The sequence below is a fragment of the Cyprinus carpio genome, chromosome B22 (assembly GCF_018340385.1).
Source record: "Cyprinus carpio isolate SPL01 chromosome B22, ASM1834038v1, whole genome shotgun sequence".
Classification (NCBI taxonomy): Eukaryota; Metazoa; Chordata; class Actinopteri; order Cypriniformes; family Cyprinidae; genus Cyprinus; species Cyprinus carpio.
Genome location: NC_056618.1, coordinates 32,592,212 through 32,607,116, shown reverse-complemented (window position 1 = coordinate 32,607,116; position 14,905 = coordinate 32,592,212). Strand labels below are relative to the sequence as shown.

The window sequence follows — 14,905 nt, the reverse complement described above, 5'->3', positions numbered from 1 at the left end:
TATTATTTTCAGACACAAGCTTTAAAGTCTTACATATGAAAAAGCCAAATGCAAAGTTGTGGGGCGTGTTGTCACTTTATGGGACCTTAAAGAGAAAAAAGTAATCCATAATATCTGTATTTAAAATGTAATATAAGCTGTTTAATCATTTTAAGCAACAGTTTAAATATGAAATGGCACAACTGTAAAAATACACATTCAGAAATGTAACACCTTTTTATTTTATTTTTTTGGACAAGGTTAGAATTATCCTCGGATTCCCCTCAATCATCAGTTCTCTAATTATAGGCTTAATTTACTTTTAACAAGGCTTGTTTTAAATAATATTAGTCTAAACATGTGATTTTCATTCAAAGAAATGTATTAATTCATTCTCCTGTCATTTTGTAATTCACGCAGTTCTTCCTTCGGTAGTTGGAGCTTCATAATCATGATGTAACATTGGAAGTCTAACTCTAATTTTGTCATTTTCTTATTACAAAAATCAGCATTTTTTTCTTTCCAAAGGCATTAAAAAAAAAAAAAAAAAAAGTGTTCCATAGTCACATTTTAAACCTGCACTTAATCACTCCCTTGAATGTACATACCTTGTCATGACCCAAAACCTTCAGACATCAGAATGACCAATTGACCAAAGTCTATAAAAAGCACATTTTCAGCAGTATTTCATGTCAATCGCATTTTAATTGTTTACTGAGATCATTTAAAACTGGAAAGCAGTATCCACACAGTGTAACACATAATTAAATCTTGTGATTCATCTTCACATTACACATCTAGAGTCTCAGAGCTGTTCGTAGCCTTGGTTACGGCGTTCTCTGACAAGCACATACGTCAGGATGGCAATGAGGCAAACTGCGGCAGCTACAGCACCCAGAATAATGGGGATCATGCGCTTGTTGTAATCTTCCCAGCACTCAACCTCTGAAATCAAGGCATGAGAAATCCTGTTACTCTTGGGTAAATAGGTTAACAGAATATAGATGTTTTAATTTATATACGTAATATATGAAAATAGCATCTCTACCGTCTTTGATGTGAAATGTATGTACCTTTTCCAAACGCTCCATTAGCCAGACCAAAGGCTTGAATCTGCATTGGCACCAGTTTGACTCTGAGGAAGCTTGCGAGTATCAGAGTTGTCTGAGACTTGCATTGGAAGCTTAGACCATTTTTTGCTTTGAATAGCTTATCATTACTTACAACTCCTACATAGGTTTTATCTGTGGATTAGATGAATAGAATGTAAAATGCATTCTCTTAACCCAATTTATTGTTCATTGACTACACTGTAAGTTTACCATTTGCGGGTTTATCTCCCCAAAAAGTGTAAACAGTGAGCCTGCAGGCACAATTTACACGGCAACAAAACGTGTCAACTCTTCATGCGTTTTGTTTATGCATTTTGGCCATTTATTTAAATGACCACACAGTTTTGAGGGCCTGAAAATGCAAACCTTTAAAAACTATGGAAGGCTGATAGGGCCAAACGTCTTTAAACAGAAGATGTGAAATTTGACCATGACAGTATGCATTGGTTGTCCACATAAATGCTGCATTTTGAATGCGTTTCTTTTGTATGTGTAGACACGCACATTCTGGTGGTGTTAAGGCATCAGTTTGCTGCGTTTCTTTAGTACATGTAAAAACGTACTGTTAAGACAAAAGGGGCGAAGGGCCCTATTGTTTTTCTTAGGATTATTTGTTCTTATTATTATTATTTATTCATCTAGTTTAACTTGTCTTTCAATGTGTGAACATTCTGGCCATGTTTGAATGTACTGTGCTAGGGTAAATTAATTAATCTAAATTAAGACTGACATCACACAATATACTAATGCACTATCCTCATGAACAAATATACACTATAAAAAATGCTGCGTTGTCTCAACCCAACTTTGGGTTAAATATGGACTAACCCAACTGTTGGGTTAAAAATTTAATGTAAACATTTTACCCAACAGCTGGGCCAGTCCATATTTGACCCAAAGTTGGGTTGAAACAATCCAGGATTTTAATCAACCAGCAAGTGTTTACATCTGATTTTTGCATTCGTGTATACCAGTGTACCATTTTGACATCCTATTTCTCAAATACAGTAATTTTATCAGCTGCTGTACATTAACATGCACTAACAGTATGTTTTGACAGGTAAAATTTCACGTGTTCCATTGAAAGACTTTTTGCCTTCCATAGTAAATGATACATTATGTTTTCTGTGTAAACTATAAAAGTGTGAATTTGTGCAAACGGTAACATTGAGCACATGTGCATGTTTCTTTACAAAGTGTATTATTGTAGCATAAACGTACCATTACAGCGGTCTGCTCGAATCCGTCAGTCTCTTTTTAGAGTTTTTTTTTTTTTTTTTTTTTTTTACAGTGCATGTGATGCAATTTTTATCACCAGAATAGTATGTGTGTACTGTTTGTGCACCAGGCGATTTTTGTAAAAGATTTTTGTAACTATGTACATATAGATTAGGGGTGTTGAAATTAACTGTTGCATGCGCATCGATTTCACGTGCACTTCGTGTTTGTTGTCCTGAAGCTCGATCGTGGCTGCGGTTAAATGCACTTGACTCTCAGAATACTTTTTATGATACGAAATCGATGTAAACACAGTCAGCGTTTGTCCACAGTCAGGACAAAACATCTGATATGTCGAAATAAATCTGTGCATTAGTGTGAATGCAGCCTATTAAAGGGGTCATATGATGCGATTTAAATTTTTCATTCCTCTTTGGAGTGTTACAAGCTCAAGTCTCAAATCCAAAGAGATATTCTTTATAAAAATTAAGACTCCATGTTGTGGAGACGCTGTGTGTCTCGTTGTGAAAGGGAAGCTACATTGTTTGGCCTTCCAAAAGAGGACACAACTAGAAATCAGTGGTTAATTTGTATTTACAACACTGTTCCAGGACAGTTCAACCCAAATATTCAGATGTGTGCAGCGCATTTACAAGAGGACGAGGACTGTTTCCTGGAAGAGTAGTCTACAATACCAGTGTCTGTTTCTGTTTTAAGAATTTGCCACTGACGATTCCAACGTGAGTTTTGAGCAGTGTAGAGTACATGGTTTTATGTTTACGCAGCACAATACGCAACGTAACGTTTAAAAACACAGTATAAGTCATTATATTCAGTAATTATGTCCCCACTGGATGCAGCAAATGTCTCGTTTATAATGGGTTTTACTGGTTTTGTCTGGTTGTGCCGGGACACGGCATCACAGTATGGTAAGGGGCGTAACATTTCCATCACACACTTGAGGTATTCGGCCAATCAGAGCACACATCGCTTTTCAGACCGATGAGCTTTGTAAAAATCGACGCGTTTCAGAAGGCGGGACAAAGAGGAGAAACAATAATGTACATTATGTGGAAAATAATGTGTTTTTTGAACCTTAAACCACATAAACACATTGCATTACATTGCTGCCACTGTCTATGATCTCATCAGTAATAATCAAACAGCAATAATGCTGAAGAAAAAAGAAAAACCCATAACTTTGATTGTCTGTATACTTTTGGATACATTCTCAGATACTGAAATAACTTTTTGTTTATCACTTGTAATTGTCTTTTTCCCCCTGTTTTACTTTAATTTGCTTGTATGTTTTAAAGCTATAGCCTATTTATTTATTTAGGTTCTTAACAATTGTTTTGATTTATTATTCATTTGTATTTATTTTAAAAAAGTAGCCTGCTTATATAATTTAATAAAAATGCGAAAAATACATTTTATATGATCATGATGCATTGTGATGCATCGTGATATCGAATCGTTGACATCATAATTGAAAAATTGAATCAAATTGTGAAACTATCGACAATTTACACCCCTAACGTAGATTGCACATGCGCAATGACTTGGTTTTGCACTTATCAGTTGTTCCACAAGGTGACAACGCTGGCTGTTGTTTCAAGTAGAAAATTAAACTAAATAGATGAAACTAAAAAAACAAAAAAATCTGAAGGCTTGCCAAAATACAGAGACAGAAAACAGTGTAAAACAAGGATAAAAATTGGTTGTGTTTTTACAAGATGAAGGAATTTGATGGAAATGTTTGCGTTCTCTCAAACCCCAGATAAAATATTAACATATATTTTTATGATAAGAATAATCGTGATGATAAGTGCATGATAATGTTTTTTGTAAAGGTTGTAATGTAATTTATACTTACTCTGGCAATTTTTACAATGGGGGACAGGTCTAAGAAGACCTTTGACGGAGCTCACATAGGAGAGATCACCTTCCTGCAAGTGTGGGGAAATATTGCATTGCATGTTGATTAAGGCTGCTTGTTTTGCATGTTTAACCTCAAAGAAAAAACTTATCATAGAGATAAAAGCTACTGTAGGCACCTTGATGAAAGTGAACTCCAGATGTCCACCATCAAACTCCAGTGAGAAAACAGACTTTTGGCCCCCACAGAATCCTGTGACTCGTGTAAAGCTAGGATTCACGTTGAAATAATAGTTCTTCTGCAATACAAGTGTGGAATACAGTGTGATTACTGCATCAGCATCATGTTAGTATGAAAATCCTGTAAAATTAACAATATAAATAAACCCCATCATGAGCTAAAGAGCAAGACACTCAAATTTGGTTTGACTGCACAGAAATAGTAAATAAATAAATAATAATAATAATAATAATAAAAGAATAATAATTCAAATAAAATGAAAATGAAAAAATTAAATGTACAAAATTGTTTTACAATTTTTACATCCCAGTAGACGTGACACTGTACTCTTTGAGTGGCTTTGAGTGGCTTTCTGGGATGGTACTCAAATGGTTCAGGTCATACTTAGAAGGGAGAGGCTATTATGTGAGTCTAGGAGAGCATAAGTCTAAGTGGACGTCCATGACATGCGGAGTCCCCCAAGGCTCAATTCTTGCACCGCTCTTGTTTAGCCTGTATATGCTCCCACTAAGTCAAATAATGAGAAAGAACCAAATTGCCTATCACAGCTATGCTGATGATACACAGATTTACCTAGCCTTATCTCCAAATGACTACAGCCCCGTTGACTCCCTCTGCCAATGTATTGATGAAATTAATAGTTGGATGTGCCAGAACTTTCTTCAGTTAAACAAGGAAAAGACTGAAGTCATTGCATTTAGAAGCAAAGATGAAGTTTTCAAGGTGAATGCATACCTTGACTCTAGGGGACAAACAACTAAAAATCAAGTCAGGAATCTTGGTGTGATTCTGGAGACAGACCTTAGTTTCAGTAGTCATGTCAAAGCAGCAACTAAATCAGCATACTATCATCTAAAAACATTGCAAGAATTAGATGTTTTGTTTCCAGTCAAGACTTGGAGAAACTTGTTCATGCCTTTATCACCAGCAGGGTGGACTATTGTAATGGTCTCCTCACGGCCTTCCCAAAAAGACCATTAGACAGCTGCAGCTCATCCAGAACGCTGCTGCCAGGATTCTGACTAGAACCAGAAAATCTGAGCATATCACACCAGTCCTCAGGTCCTTACACTGGCTTCCAGTTATATTTAGGATTGATTTTAAATTACTTTTACTCGTTTATAAATCACTCAATGATCTAGGACCAAAATATATTACAGATATGTTCACTGAATATAAACCTAACAGACCACTCAGATCATTAGGATCGAGTCAGTTAGAAATACCAAGGGTTCACACAAAACAAGGGGAGTCCGCCTTTAGTTACTATGCCGCCCGCAGCTGGAACCAGCTTCCAGAAGAGATCAGATGTGCTAAAACATTAGTCACATTTAAATCTAGACTCAAAACTCATCTGTTTAGCTGTGCATTTATTGAATGAGCACTGTGCGATGTCCGAACTGATTCCACTATATCTTACGTATTCACTGTATTTTATATAAAATCATTTTTTTATTTTAACTGTTTTAAATTCATTTTAAATAAGTAAATTTTTAAATCATTTTCAAAGTTTTAAAATTGCTTGTTTTTTAATTATTTTTCTTCATGATTATTTTACTTTCTTTTATGTAAAGCACTTTGAATTACCATTGTATACGAAATGTGCTATATAAATAAACTTGCCTTGCCTTGCGTGGACTGAATGCATGTACACAGTGAAAAAAAGATTGTCAAAAAAAGTTTAATACTTTTAAAGAATATACTTAAGTGCATTATCCACTTAATTAGGACTTAAGTACATTTTAAGTAGCATACTTTTGTCATTTCTATTGAAACTTGCATTTAATGTATTTAAATATGCACATTTAGTAACTTTAAATGTAATATTGATTAAGACGCTACAGTTAAAATTATTTTAGTATGTTAGTTCATCATAAGTGTACTTTTTATAGCATTCAAAATGCATTTTTAAGTAAAACCTTTAATTTGACATTAGCGCACTTGTTAAAAGTATACGTAATTGTGTTATGAAACAATGATGAAAGCGTACTTAAATTAAACTCAAGTGGCTTTTTATTCCATTAATATTACATTATTTGCAAGTAGTGTTTTTAAAATAAACTTAAGATTTGAGGTTCACTACAAGTGCACATTCAATACAAGTAAGAGTACTTATTTCTTACAAGGGATTACAGTAGGATCTTTCACTTTATAGTTTGTCTTAATTATGGACTATTCCATTCCACCATCAAACAATGTAAAATATTAGAAATATGTACTCTTAAGGATGCTGACCCAGTGTAAAACTGTTGTGCCCAAACAAGTTCTGCATGTTTTTTTTGCCAGTGCAGTGAACCGTTGACAATGTTGGTGGTAAACCAAGTGAGTTCTCACCCCTTTCTAGAATATGCTGAGGAGCTGAATAAAAATGCTGAGAAAATAACAAGCTTACGTTGTTCTCTCGCACCACATACTCCACTCCCAAACTGGCCCGCACACACACTTTGCCCTGAGGGTTCTTCAAGGTGTACAGAAACTCAGGCGGGGTGCTTTCTTTGGGCTGGAGAACGGGTCTCTGGGACAGATACGTGATGGGAGGATCACTGTTGATGATGGCAGGAACTTCATCCGCTGTAGCTGAAAGTTGAAGAGGGTTTGAGGCTAGAGAGCTTCCTGTAAGCACAAATAACGGGGGGCTTTCACACCATTTTGTGAAGTGTTAACCAACACAGAGCTACCAGGAACAATTATGGATGCTGGTAAACTGACTCAGTGTTACTTTGTTCTGGGTTCTCAGAAATGAGGCTAGAACTTTGTAGTTATAAATATATTCATACATTTATTTTTCTAATTATAAATCACCATCATTTATAAGAATATATGCAAATTTTGTAGGATGATTTACCATTAAAATCACTATTTGACTTCAAATGAAAGGAAAATCAACTCACCTAGCCAATGCATGGAAGACAGCAGAAGAAGCAAAGCGGTATAGTAACTTGCGTGGGTCATTTTGAGAAAGTGGCTCTTGTGTTTCAGGGCAGTTGCTCTTATGGTATCAGCTCTGAAGCCACAGTAAAATAATGCACATGTGGTTGTGAAGGAAGACACTTATGTTTTGATGCTGTCAGCAATTGTCTGACATCAGGAAGCTTCTTTAGCCAAGCCCACATTTAGTAAACCCAGTAATGATATAAGTAAAAACTCTATATTGGTGTAAAACATATATTCCAGATCAAGAGTTTTAGTTCTAAATTGAATTTCTACGCAATCAAGACATCTCTTTGATACCAAAGTAGTGGCACAGTGGTAGAGTTGGTGCCAGTTTTGCCCAAAATGTAGTGCCGCCAACAGGTCAGTTGTCACTAATATTTGCCATACTTTTTCACTGGAGAAAAAATGCATTCAGTGCCTCAAAGGGTTTAATGACACAGCAACTTGAATTACCAATAACGTGAATAAATTCCATTTTCGTGGAGCTTCAGCATGTGAGCAAATTTTCAAATATTCCACATCCATAGCAACTAACAGCAACTTTGTTCACTGTTCAACCATGTGTATGAAAATATAAGGGCTTTTATTAAAAAAAACAACACTTCAGGACACAATGGAATAAAAGTTTTCTGCAAGTGTGTAACTTTTTGCTTTTTGTAATGTGTGAAAGCTGCAAATCACTCAGACACGTTTGTTCACACTTTTGTGTGCTCTGTTCACTTTTTTTACTTCCCTTTCAACTTAGGTTGGTTGTGGAAGTCTTGAGTGTGCGTGCATCTGTTTGTCTTCAAGTTTCTTGTTTATTTATTTATATATTGCTTTAAGTTTAAAATGTGTAAGTGCAAACCATGTTGTTACAGTCGAGGCCAAAAATATTGCCCCCTTGGTAAATATGATCAAAAAAGGCTGTGAAAATTCATCTGCATTGTTAATCCTTTTGGTCTTTTATTTAAAAAATTCACAAAAATGTATCCTTTCATTGGATAATAAGAATTTAAAACAGAGGGGAAATATCATTATGAAATCAATGTTTTTCTCAAATACTCGTTGATAACAATTATTGGCCCCCCTATAATTTCTTATGAGTAAAATATCTCTGAAGTATATTCCCATTCATATTCACAATTTTGAGCACTCCAGCATGATTATAAACATGAAATCATCCAGCTCTGGCTTCCTGTTTCACAGAAATATAAAGAGAAGGGAAAATAAAGCCCAAATTCCCTGAATCATCCATCACAATGAGAAAAACCAAAGAATATATTTCTGATGTGCAGCAAAAGATTATTGAGCTTCACAAATTGGTGAAGTGGCTTTAAGAAAAGAGCTAGAGCAGTGAAAATTCCCATTTCCACCATCAGGGCAATAATTAAGAATTTCCAACCAACAGAAAATGTTACAAAACTGCCTGGAAGAGGATGTGTCTCTTTATCGTCCTAATGCACTGAGAAGGAGAGTTTGAGTGGCTAAAGACTCTCCAAGGACCACAGCTGGAGAATTGCAGAAAATAGTTTAGTCTCGGGGTCAGAAAACCTTTAAAAAAAAATTGTGAAACAGCACCTACAGCACCAGGGAGGGTTTCAAGAAAAAATCTCCTAGCTCATCCAAAAACAAACTCCAGCATGTTCAGTTATCAGACATGACTGGAACTTTAAATGGGAATGGCTTCTATGATCAGATGAAACTAAAAAATGAGCTTTTTAGCAGCAAACACTCAAGATGGGTTTGGTGAACACAGAGAAAAAAAGTACCCCATGTGTACAATGAAATATACTGCTGTATGTTTGATGTTGTGGGCCTATATTTCTGCTGGAGGTCCTGGACATCTTGTTTAGACACATGGCATCATGGATTCTATCAAATACCTACAGATAAAAAATCAGTATGTGACTGACTCTGTTAGAAATCTTATAATGGGCCATGTTTGAATCTTCCAACCGTACAATAACGCAAACACAAACCTCAAAAACAACACAGAAATGGGTCACTGAGCTCAAAACCAAGCTTCTGCTTGCTATAGCCATTCCAGTCCTCTGACCTGAACCCTACGGAACATGAGAGGAGTAAACTGAAGAGGAGAAGCACCAACATGGAGCTGGGAATCTAAAGGGTCTGGAGTGATTCAGGATGAAGGAATGGTCTCTGATCTCTTGTCAGGTGTTCTCTAACCTCATCAGGCATTATAGGAGAAAATTTAGACCTGTTTAACTGGCAAAGGGAGGTTTCAAAAAGTATTGAATAAAAGGGGCCTATTAATTGTGGCCAATGTGTATTAGAGAAAAACATTTATTTCATAAGGATATTTCCCCCCATTTTAAATTCTTATTATCCAATGAAAGGATACATTTGTGTGAATTTTTTTTAAATAAAAGACCAAAAGGATTAACAATGCAGATGAATTTTCACAGCCTTTTTTGATCATATTTGCCAAGGGGGCCAATATTTTTGCCCTCGACTTTATATTTAAAAGTTATCTTACCAATAATCATTATACATGTATGAAAGGATGCAACACTTTTTTTGTTGTTTTTGTCTAGATTATTATTCTGAAGCACATAAAAATGCAGTTAATTTCAAAAAAGACTTGACAAACACATTTCAGTTTCTAAATTAAGTTATTTATACTTTTTTGTGGTGCTTAAAAAAACAAACTTTGTAGATTGCAATTAAAAGAAAAAAAAACAGGTAGTCGTTTTGATGCCAAAAAATGCAATGTTGTCTAAATGGACAACTGTTCACCGCAAACAATGAGCATTCCTCTTAAAAGATCTTTAAAGACAACCTGATGACTTAATTTTGAAGAAATTTTTAATATTTTGCTTGCTGTTCCTCATTTTGAGTGACATACATGTAGCAAAATTAGCAAAACGAAAGCGTTGAACCAATTGCCAACACTTCAAAAAATGTTAAATGCAGTGTTGGGGAAAGTTACTTTTAAAAGTAATGCAGTACAATATCGCCTTACTTCATAAAAAAGTAACTTATTGTGTTACTTAGTTAGTAGTTACTGAGATATTTTCTTGTAAATTTAAAAGTAATGCTTTACTTTACTAGTTACTACATAAAAAACAGTTCCATGTAATTATTATTTTGTTAAATATAATATGATCATTTAATATATATGCTAAGGTGACGTTAATCAATATACAGTAGTTTATTATAAAAAATGTTAATTAAAACAGTTATGTTTTTACTGTAGCATTTTACATTCTTGTTCTATTAAAATTACACATAATTTTTTTAATGTATTATGTTTTTATTAGTAAATTCTCTTCAGTATGCTGAAGTAACTCTGTAGAGACTCAATTTGGTGTGAGATCATGTCTTTAATTCCACGAGAGGAAAATACACAGTACAGGTCAAAGGTAGAGAGGACAAAGTATGGCCTTAAATACACAGTGCTGCTTTTATCAATTTACTTAACGCAACTTTGCATTCTAACGCTGCTTATGTGTCTCTGTAATGAAGCACTGGTCTTTAATTAAAAAAAAAAAATACTTTAAAAAATACTTTACAATAACATGAAAACTTGAGATCAAACAGTCAAATAAATCCAAAAACCAATAAATACTGTAATCGGTAATCTTTCCGTGGACAAACTGGACTTGCAAACACTTTCTTTTTGCCTGAGAGCTGGTGTTTGAGTCCAGAACACACGGAATGCTCTGGATTGATCTTTTTGAACTGACTGTCCACCAAAATAAAATGTTAGAACTGTGATCTGATGTAAATTTGTGCACCATCATGTAAAGGTCTCAGTGAAGGTCTCTTATCATTGGTTTGGAGTGGTGATTCAGAGAACTGTGCGTGTTTTGGAGAGCATCTCAGAAGAGTAAACATTTACCACCACACCATATTTGGACAGCTGGAGATACAGACACAGAATTGAGCTTTCTAACAGTGAGTAAATCATTACAGAGACAGATAGAGTCCAGCGTGGACACTTCTGAACTCTCTCACTCCAACACAGTTGGGTCTTCAGAAGAGCACAATGATGCGAGACAAGATCTTGATGGTTTTTGCGCTAGCTTGGCTTTATTCTTCTGGAGGACATGGACAAACTGACATTAAAATTCCGTGTGATGATAAACGCGTGGAGAATGTTGTGAATTTAACCCTTTCCACGCATAATAAGATATTAACTGAAGGTGGTCAACTGGCTCTCTATGAAATCCTGGAGGCTACAAAGGTAGGATGTATTTTTACTCTTTGCATTGTACAATATTTCAGCTCTAAGCAACTCCAGATTGTCCTGCACTCTTAAAAATAAAGGTGTTTTTATTGGCATCGAAGGTTCCATGAAGAGCCTTTAACATCCATGCAGCCTTATCAACGCACAAAAGGTTCTTTAGATTGTTGAAATGTTCTTCATGCTAAGAAAAAAATGTTTTTTTTTTTTTTTTAAGAACTGTTCACTGAAAGATTCTTTTGGGAAACAAAAAATGGTTCTTCTGTGGCATCACTGCGAAAACCCCCTTTTGAAACCTTTATTTTTAAGAGTGTAGCAATGCGATTGAAGAGCCATTTTTTTCACTACACTCTTCCAAAAGGGTGTTTTTGCAGTGATGCCATAGAAGAACCATTTTTGGTTCCCCAAAGAACCTTTCAGTGAACAGTTCCTAAAAGAACCATTTTGAAGAACATTTTAGAGAACCTTTTTTGGACTATAAAAAAACTTTTCTGTATTTGAAAGATTCCATGACTCCACAATTGATGCTAATAAAGAACCTTAATTTTTAAGAGTGTAGTAAGAACCTTTAGTGGTTCCACTGATGTTAAAAGTTCTTCATGGAACCATCAATGCCAATAAAGAACCTTCATTGTTAAGAGTGTAGCATAATACAGTAATTTTCACAGACCCGGAATGAATCGGTGGAAGTCGTGTTTGTACGGTTCACAAGTAGAGAAACAGATTGTCCTGCAGGCGGAGACAAGGTTTGGCATGAATGTGACTACCTGCAACAAACGGATAAGGTAAGATCTCATGAAGTCATCTACATGATGATCTACATTCATTATTGCCAAACAAACCCTCACATTTAGAAACAATACTAACCTGGTGCCTGGTGCAACAGTCAATTATATCCGTTATAAAGATTAGCGTAAATTATACAAATATGTTTCCAAACACAATCAAATACTTTTAAAAATAATGCTTTACAATATTGTGTTACTCCATAAAAAGTAACTTATTGTGTTACTCAGTTAATTTTTATGGAAAGTAATGCATTACGTAACTTTTGCGTTACTTTTTTATCACATAAGCGGGGCTTGCTTATTTGTTTTTTTAATAACAAAAAACCCAAAGTTACCTTTTTGTCAACTGTAAAGGCCCTGCTGAAGAAACTGCATCTTCTCGAAAAAGTAATCTGATTACAAATTTGTGTTACTTGTAATGCGTTACCCCCAGCACTGGTAATTAGTGCCTAACAACAGGCTTTGGCCATGATTATAGTACTGTACATGTGTATTTTGTGGTTTCTCAGGCACTCACAATCTGTCACGCGAAAGTCCAGTTTGAAGAAGCAGGTCAAAAGTTACTGTTACATGACTGTACAGGTATGTCGCATGTTGTGTTATGACTGTAATAACTGCAATTTAATCCCTTTCTTACTTTACAGTCATTTTTCTGTATTAAAAGTTTTAAAAAAGAAAGTAATAGCATGTTTCTGCCTTAGAAATGCAAACTGTAGTAACTACAAAATAAACTGTCCAGTGAGAGATAAGATTTAGATCCCCTCAAAGGTTTTATGAAAATAGATCAAAATTCCAAACTCTTTTTTTTTTCAGTTCTAGTATTGGCATCATAACTAGTATCGGCTTTTGTGACAAATTGATTAAAATCATGTATATTCACATGAGATGACAACTCCCGTCATATCAGACAACTCATAATTCTCAACAGCACTACATAATATAGCATCTATTAAAGCATTTATCCAATTTTACTCACTCTCTTTCCTAAACCTTCTCAACAGCTGAGCCAGCTGCTTCCTCTAAAGTCGCCCCGTGTCTGGGCTGCCCTGAAAAGATTGATTTATATCATAAAGAACTGAGAGCACCACTCATTCATTCTTTGGCGAAAGCCAACGGTATGGCCAAACGTGAGCATTTATTCATCTTTAAAGACTTTACATCTGCAACAAAACAGGTAAATGACTTCTTTTTTGCTCAGCTGATTGATTCCCAGGGAATGTGTTCACTGATAAGACCAATGGCCTGAATGAAATATGAATGTGAAATCACCTCATTTAATCCATTGGACTGTTTTTGTCAGATTGGGCTGTTGGCTGCAATTGGTCAAACTGACTGAACTCAAGATCATCAAGGTTAATGTTGTGCTGTTGTGGATCTTTACTGTGTGTAGGTGGTTGCTGGATTCAGGTATAAACTGCAGTTTTTGATTGAGAAGAGCAACTGCACCAGGGCAGAATTCAAAGTGGTTACTGAGGAGTGCCACCCAGTGAAGGAAAAAACGGTACCATCCCAAATCTCTCTTTTTGAATGCTAGTGTAATTTAACATTTGAAGAGTTCAGATGCAAAAGTGCGTAAAAGTGGCAACATTTTTATCAGTAATTTTCACTTGAATGGCAATGAATTGGTTCTGTTCATTGCCATTGAAGTGAAATAAATTAAACATAAGAGCCTAAGAAAAATACTAATTTTATAATAAAATTTCAAATGGCATTTAGAGGCTTTTGCATCTGAACTCTTCATTTATTAATTTAGTCTGAGATAGAACAATATTAAGTTGTTCTTTGTCTGATATAATGTTGAAATTATTTATCATATTTAAGGAATGTGTACAGTACTTGTGTTCTTGTAGCCTCTCACATAAGTTGTTGTTTAGGAGGTTTTGCAGTGTAACTCTACTGTGGATGTGGCTCCGTGGAGGCACGAGGGCCCAGAAGTGTATGTTGAATGTGAGACAGTGGTTATTAAGGTGAGCCAACCCATCAATCATTTATTTTTATTAAACAAAAAATATAATTTTTAAAGCATTGTGACAGATTTTCAGTAAACCCATTCATGCCCAACGTCTTGTTTTCAGTCTGTCACAAGATTTAAACGGCCACCAGGCTGGTCTCCTCTTAGGATCAAGCTTGAAAGGCCAAAAGACAAAGAATCCTCAGAGGAATCCAAGGAGAGCATCAGCACAACCCAACCCACACTGCTCAACTGTCCTACCAAACCCTGGAAAGAGTTCAAGCCGGTCATTGCCAGCATCGCTCCTCCAAACACTATAGAGTCTTCACAGACCGCAGCAGACTCTGCATTCATCGAACAGGCTCTGAAAATTTGAGCAGCCTATGTGTGTTTAAATGGATACCTAATATAAAAAAGAAAGAATGATGAAAGGAAATACAACTACCATTCGTACAATGTGTTTCTGACGCTTTAAAAAAGTATTAGTATACATTTATTTGTGGATTCTACAATAATTCACAGTACAGTCTCATATTTCACAATAAAGACCAAGATCCAAATATGCTGTTTATTGGAATTGTGTTGCACGTCTCTGTAACATATAATATGGAAGAT

General features: G+C 35.3%; 2 protein-coding genes across 2 annotated transcripts; one reads left to right on the top strand and one right to left on the bottom strand.

The window, feature by feature from the left end:
• Positions 1–664: 664 nt before the first annotated feature.
• Positions 665–7,890, bottom strand: LOC109047333 (lysosome-associated membrane glycoprotein 3). Its single transcript, XM_019065037.2, has 6 exons — positions 7,320–7,890; positions 6,821–7,041; positions 4,367–4,486; positions 4,186–4,258; positions 1,053–1,223; positions 665–924 (listed from the first exon to the last, which is right to left on the bottom strand). Exons 1-6 carry the CDS (start codon positions 7,378–7,380, stop codon positions 785–787), a joined length of 786 nt encoding a protein of 261 aa, XP_018920582.1. The 5' UTR covers positions 7,381–7,890; the 3' UTR covers positions 665–784.
• A 3,363-nt stretch (positions 7,891–11,253) lies between these two features.
• LOC109047332 (kininogen-1-like) lies at positions 11,254–14,850 on the top strand. The gene is made up of 7 exons (XM_019065035.2): positions 11,254–11,551; positions 12,220–12,336; positions 12,849–12,921; positions 13,341–13,513; positions 13,730–13,840; positions 14,214–14,306; positions 14,415–14,850. The coding sequence occupies exons 1-7, from the start codon at positions 11,354–11,356 to the stop codon at positions 14,664–14,666; spliced, it is 1,017 nt and encodes a 338-aa protein (XP_018920580.1). The 5' UTR covers positions 11,254–11,353; the 3' UTR covers positions 14,667–14,850.
• The last annotated feature ends 55 nt before the right edge of the window (positions 14,851–14,905 follow it).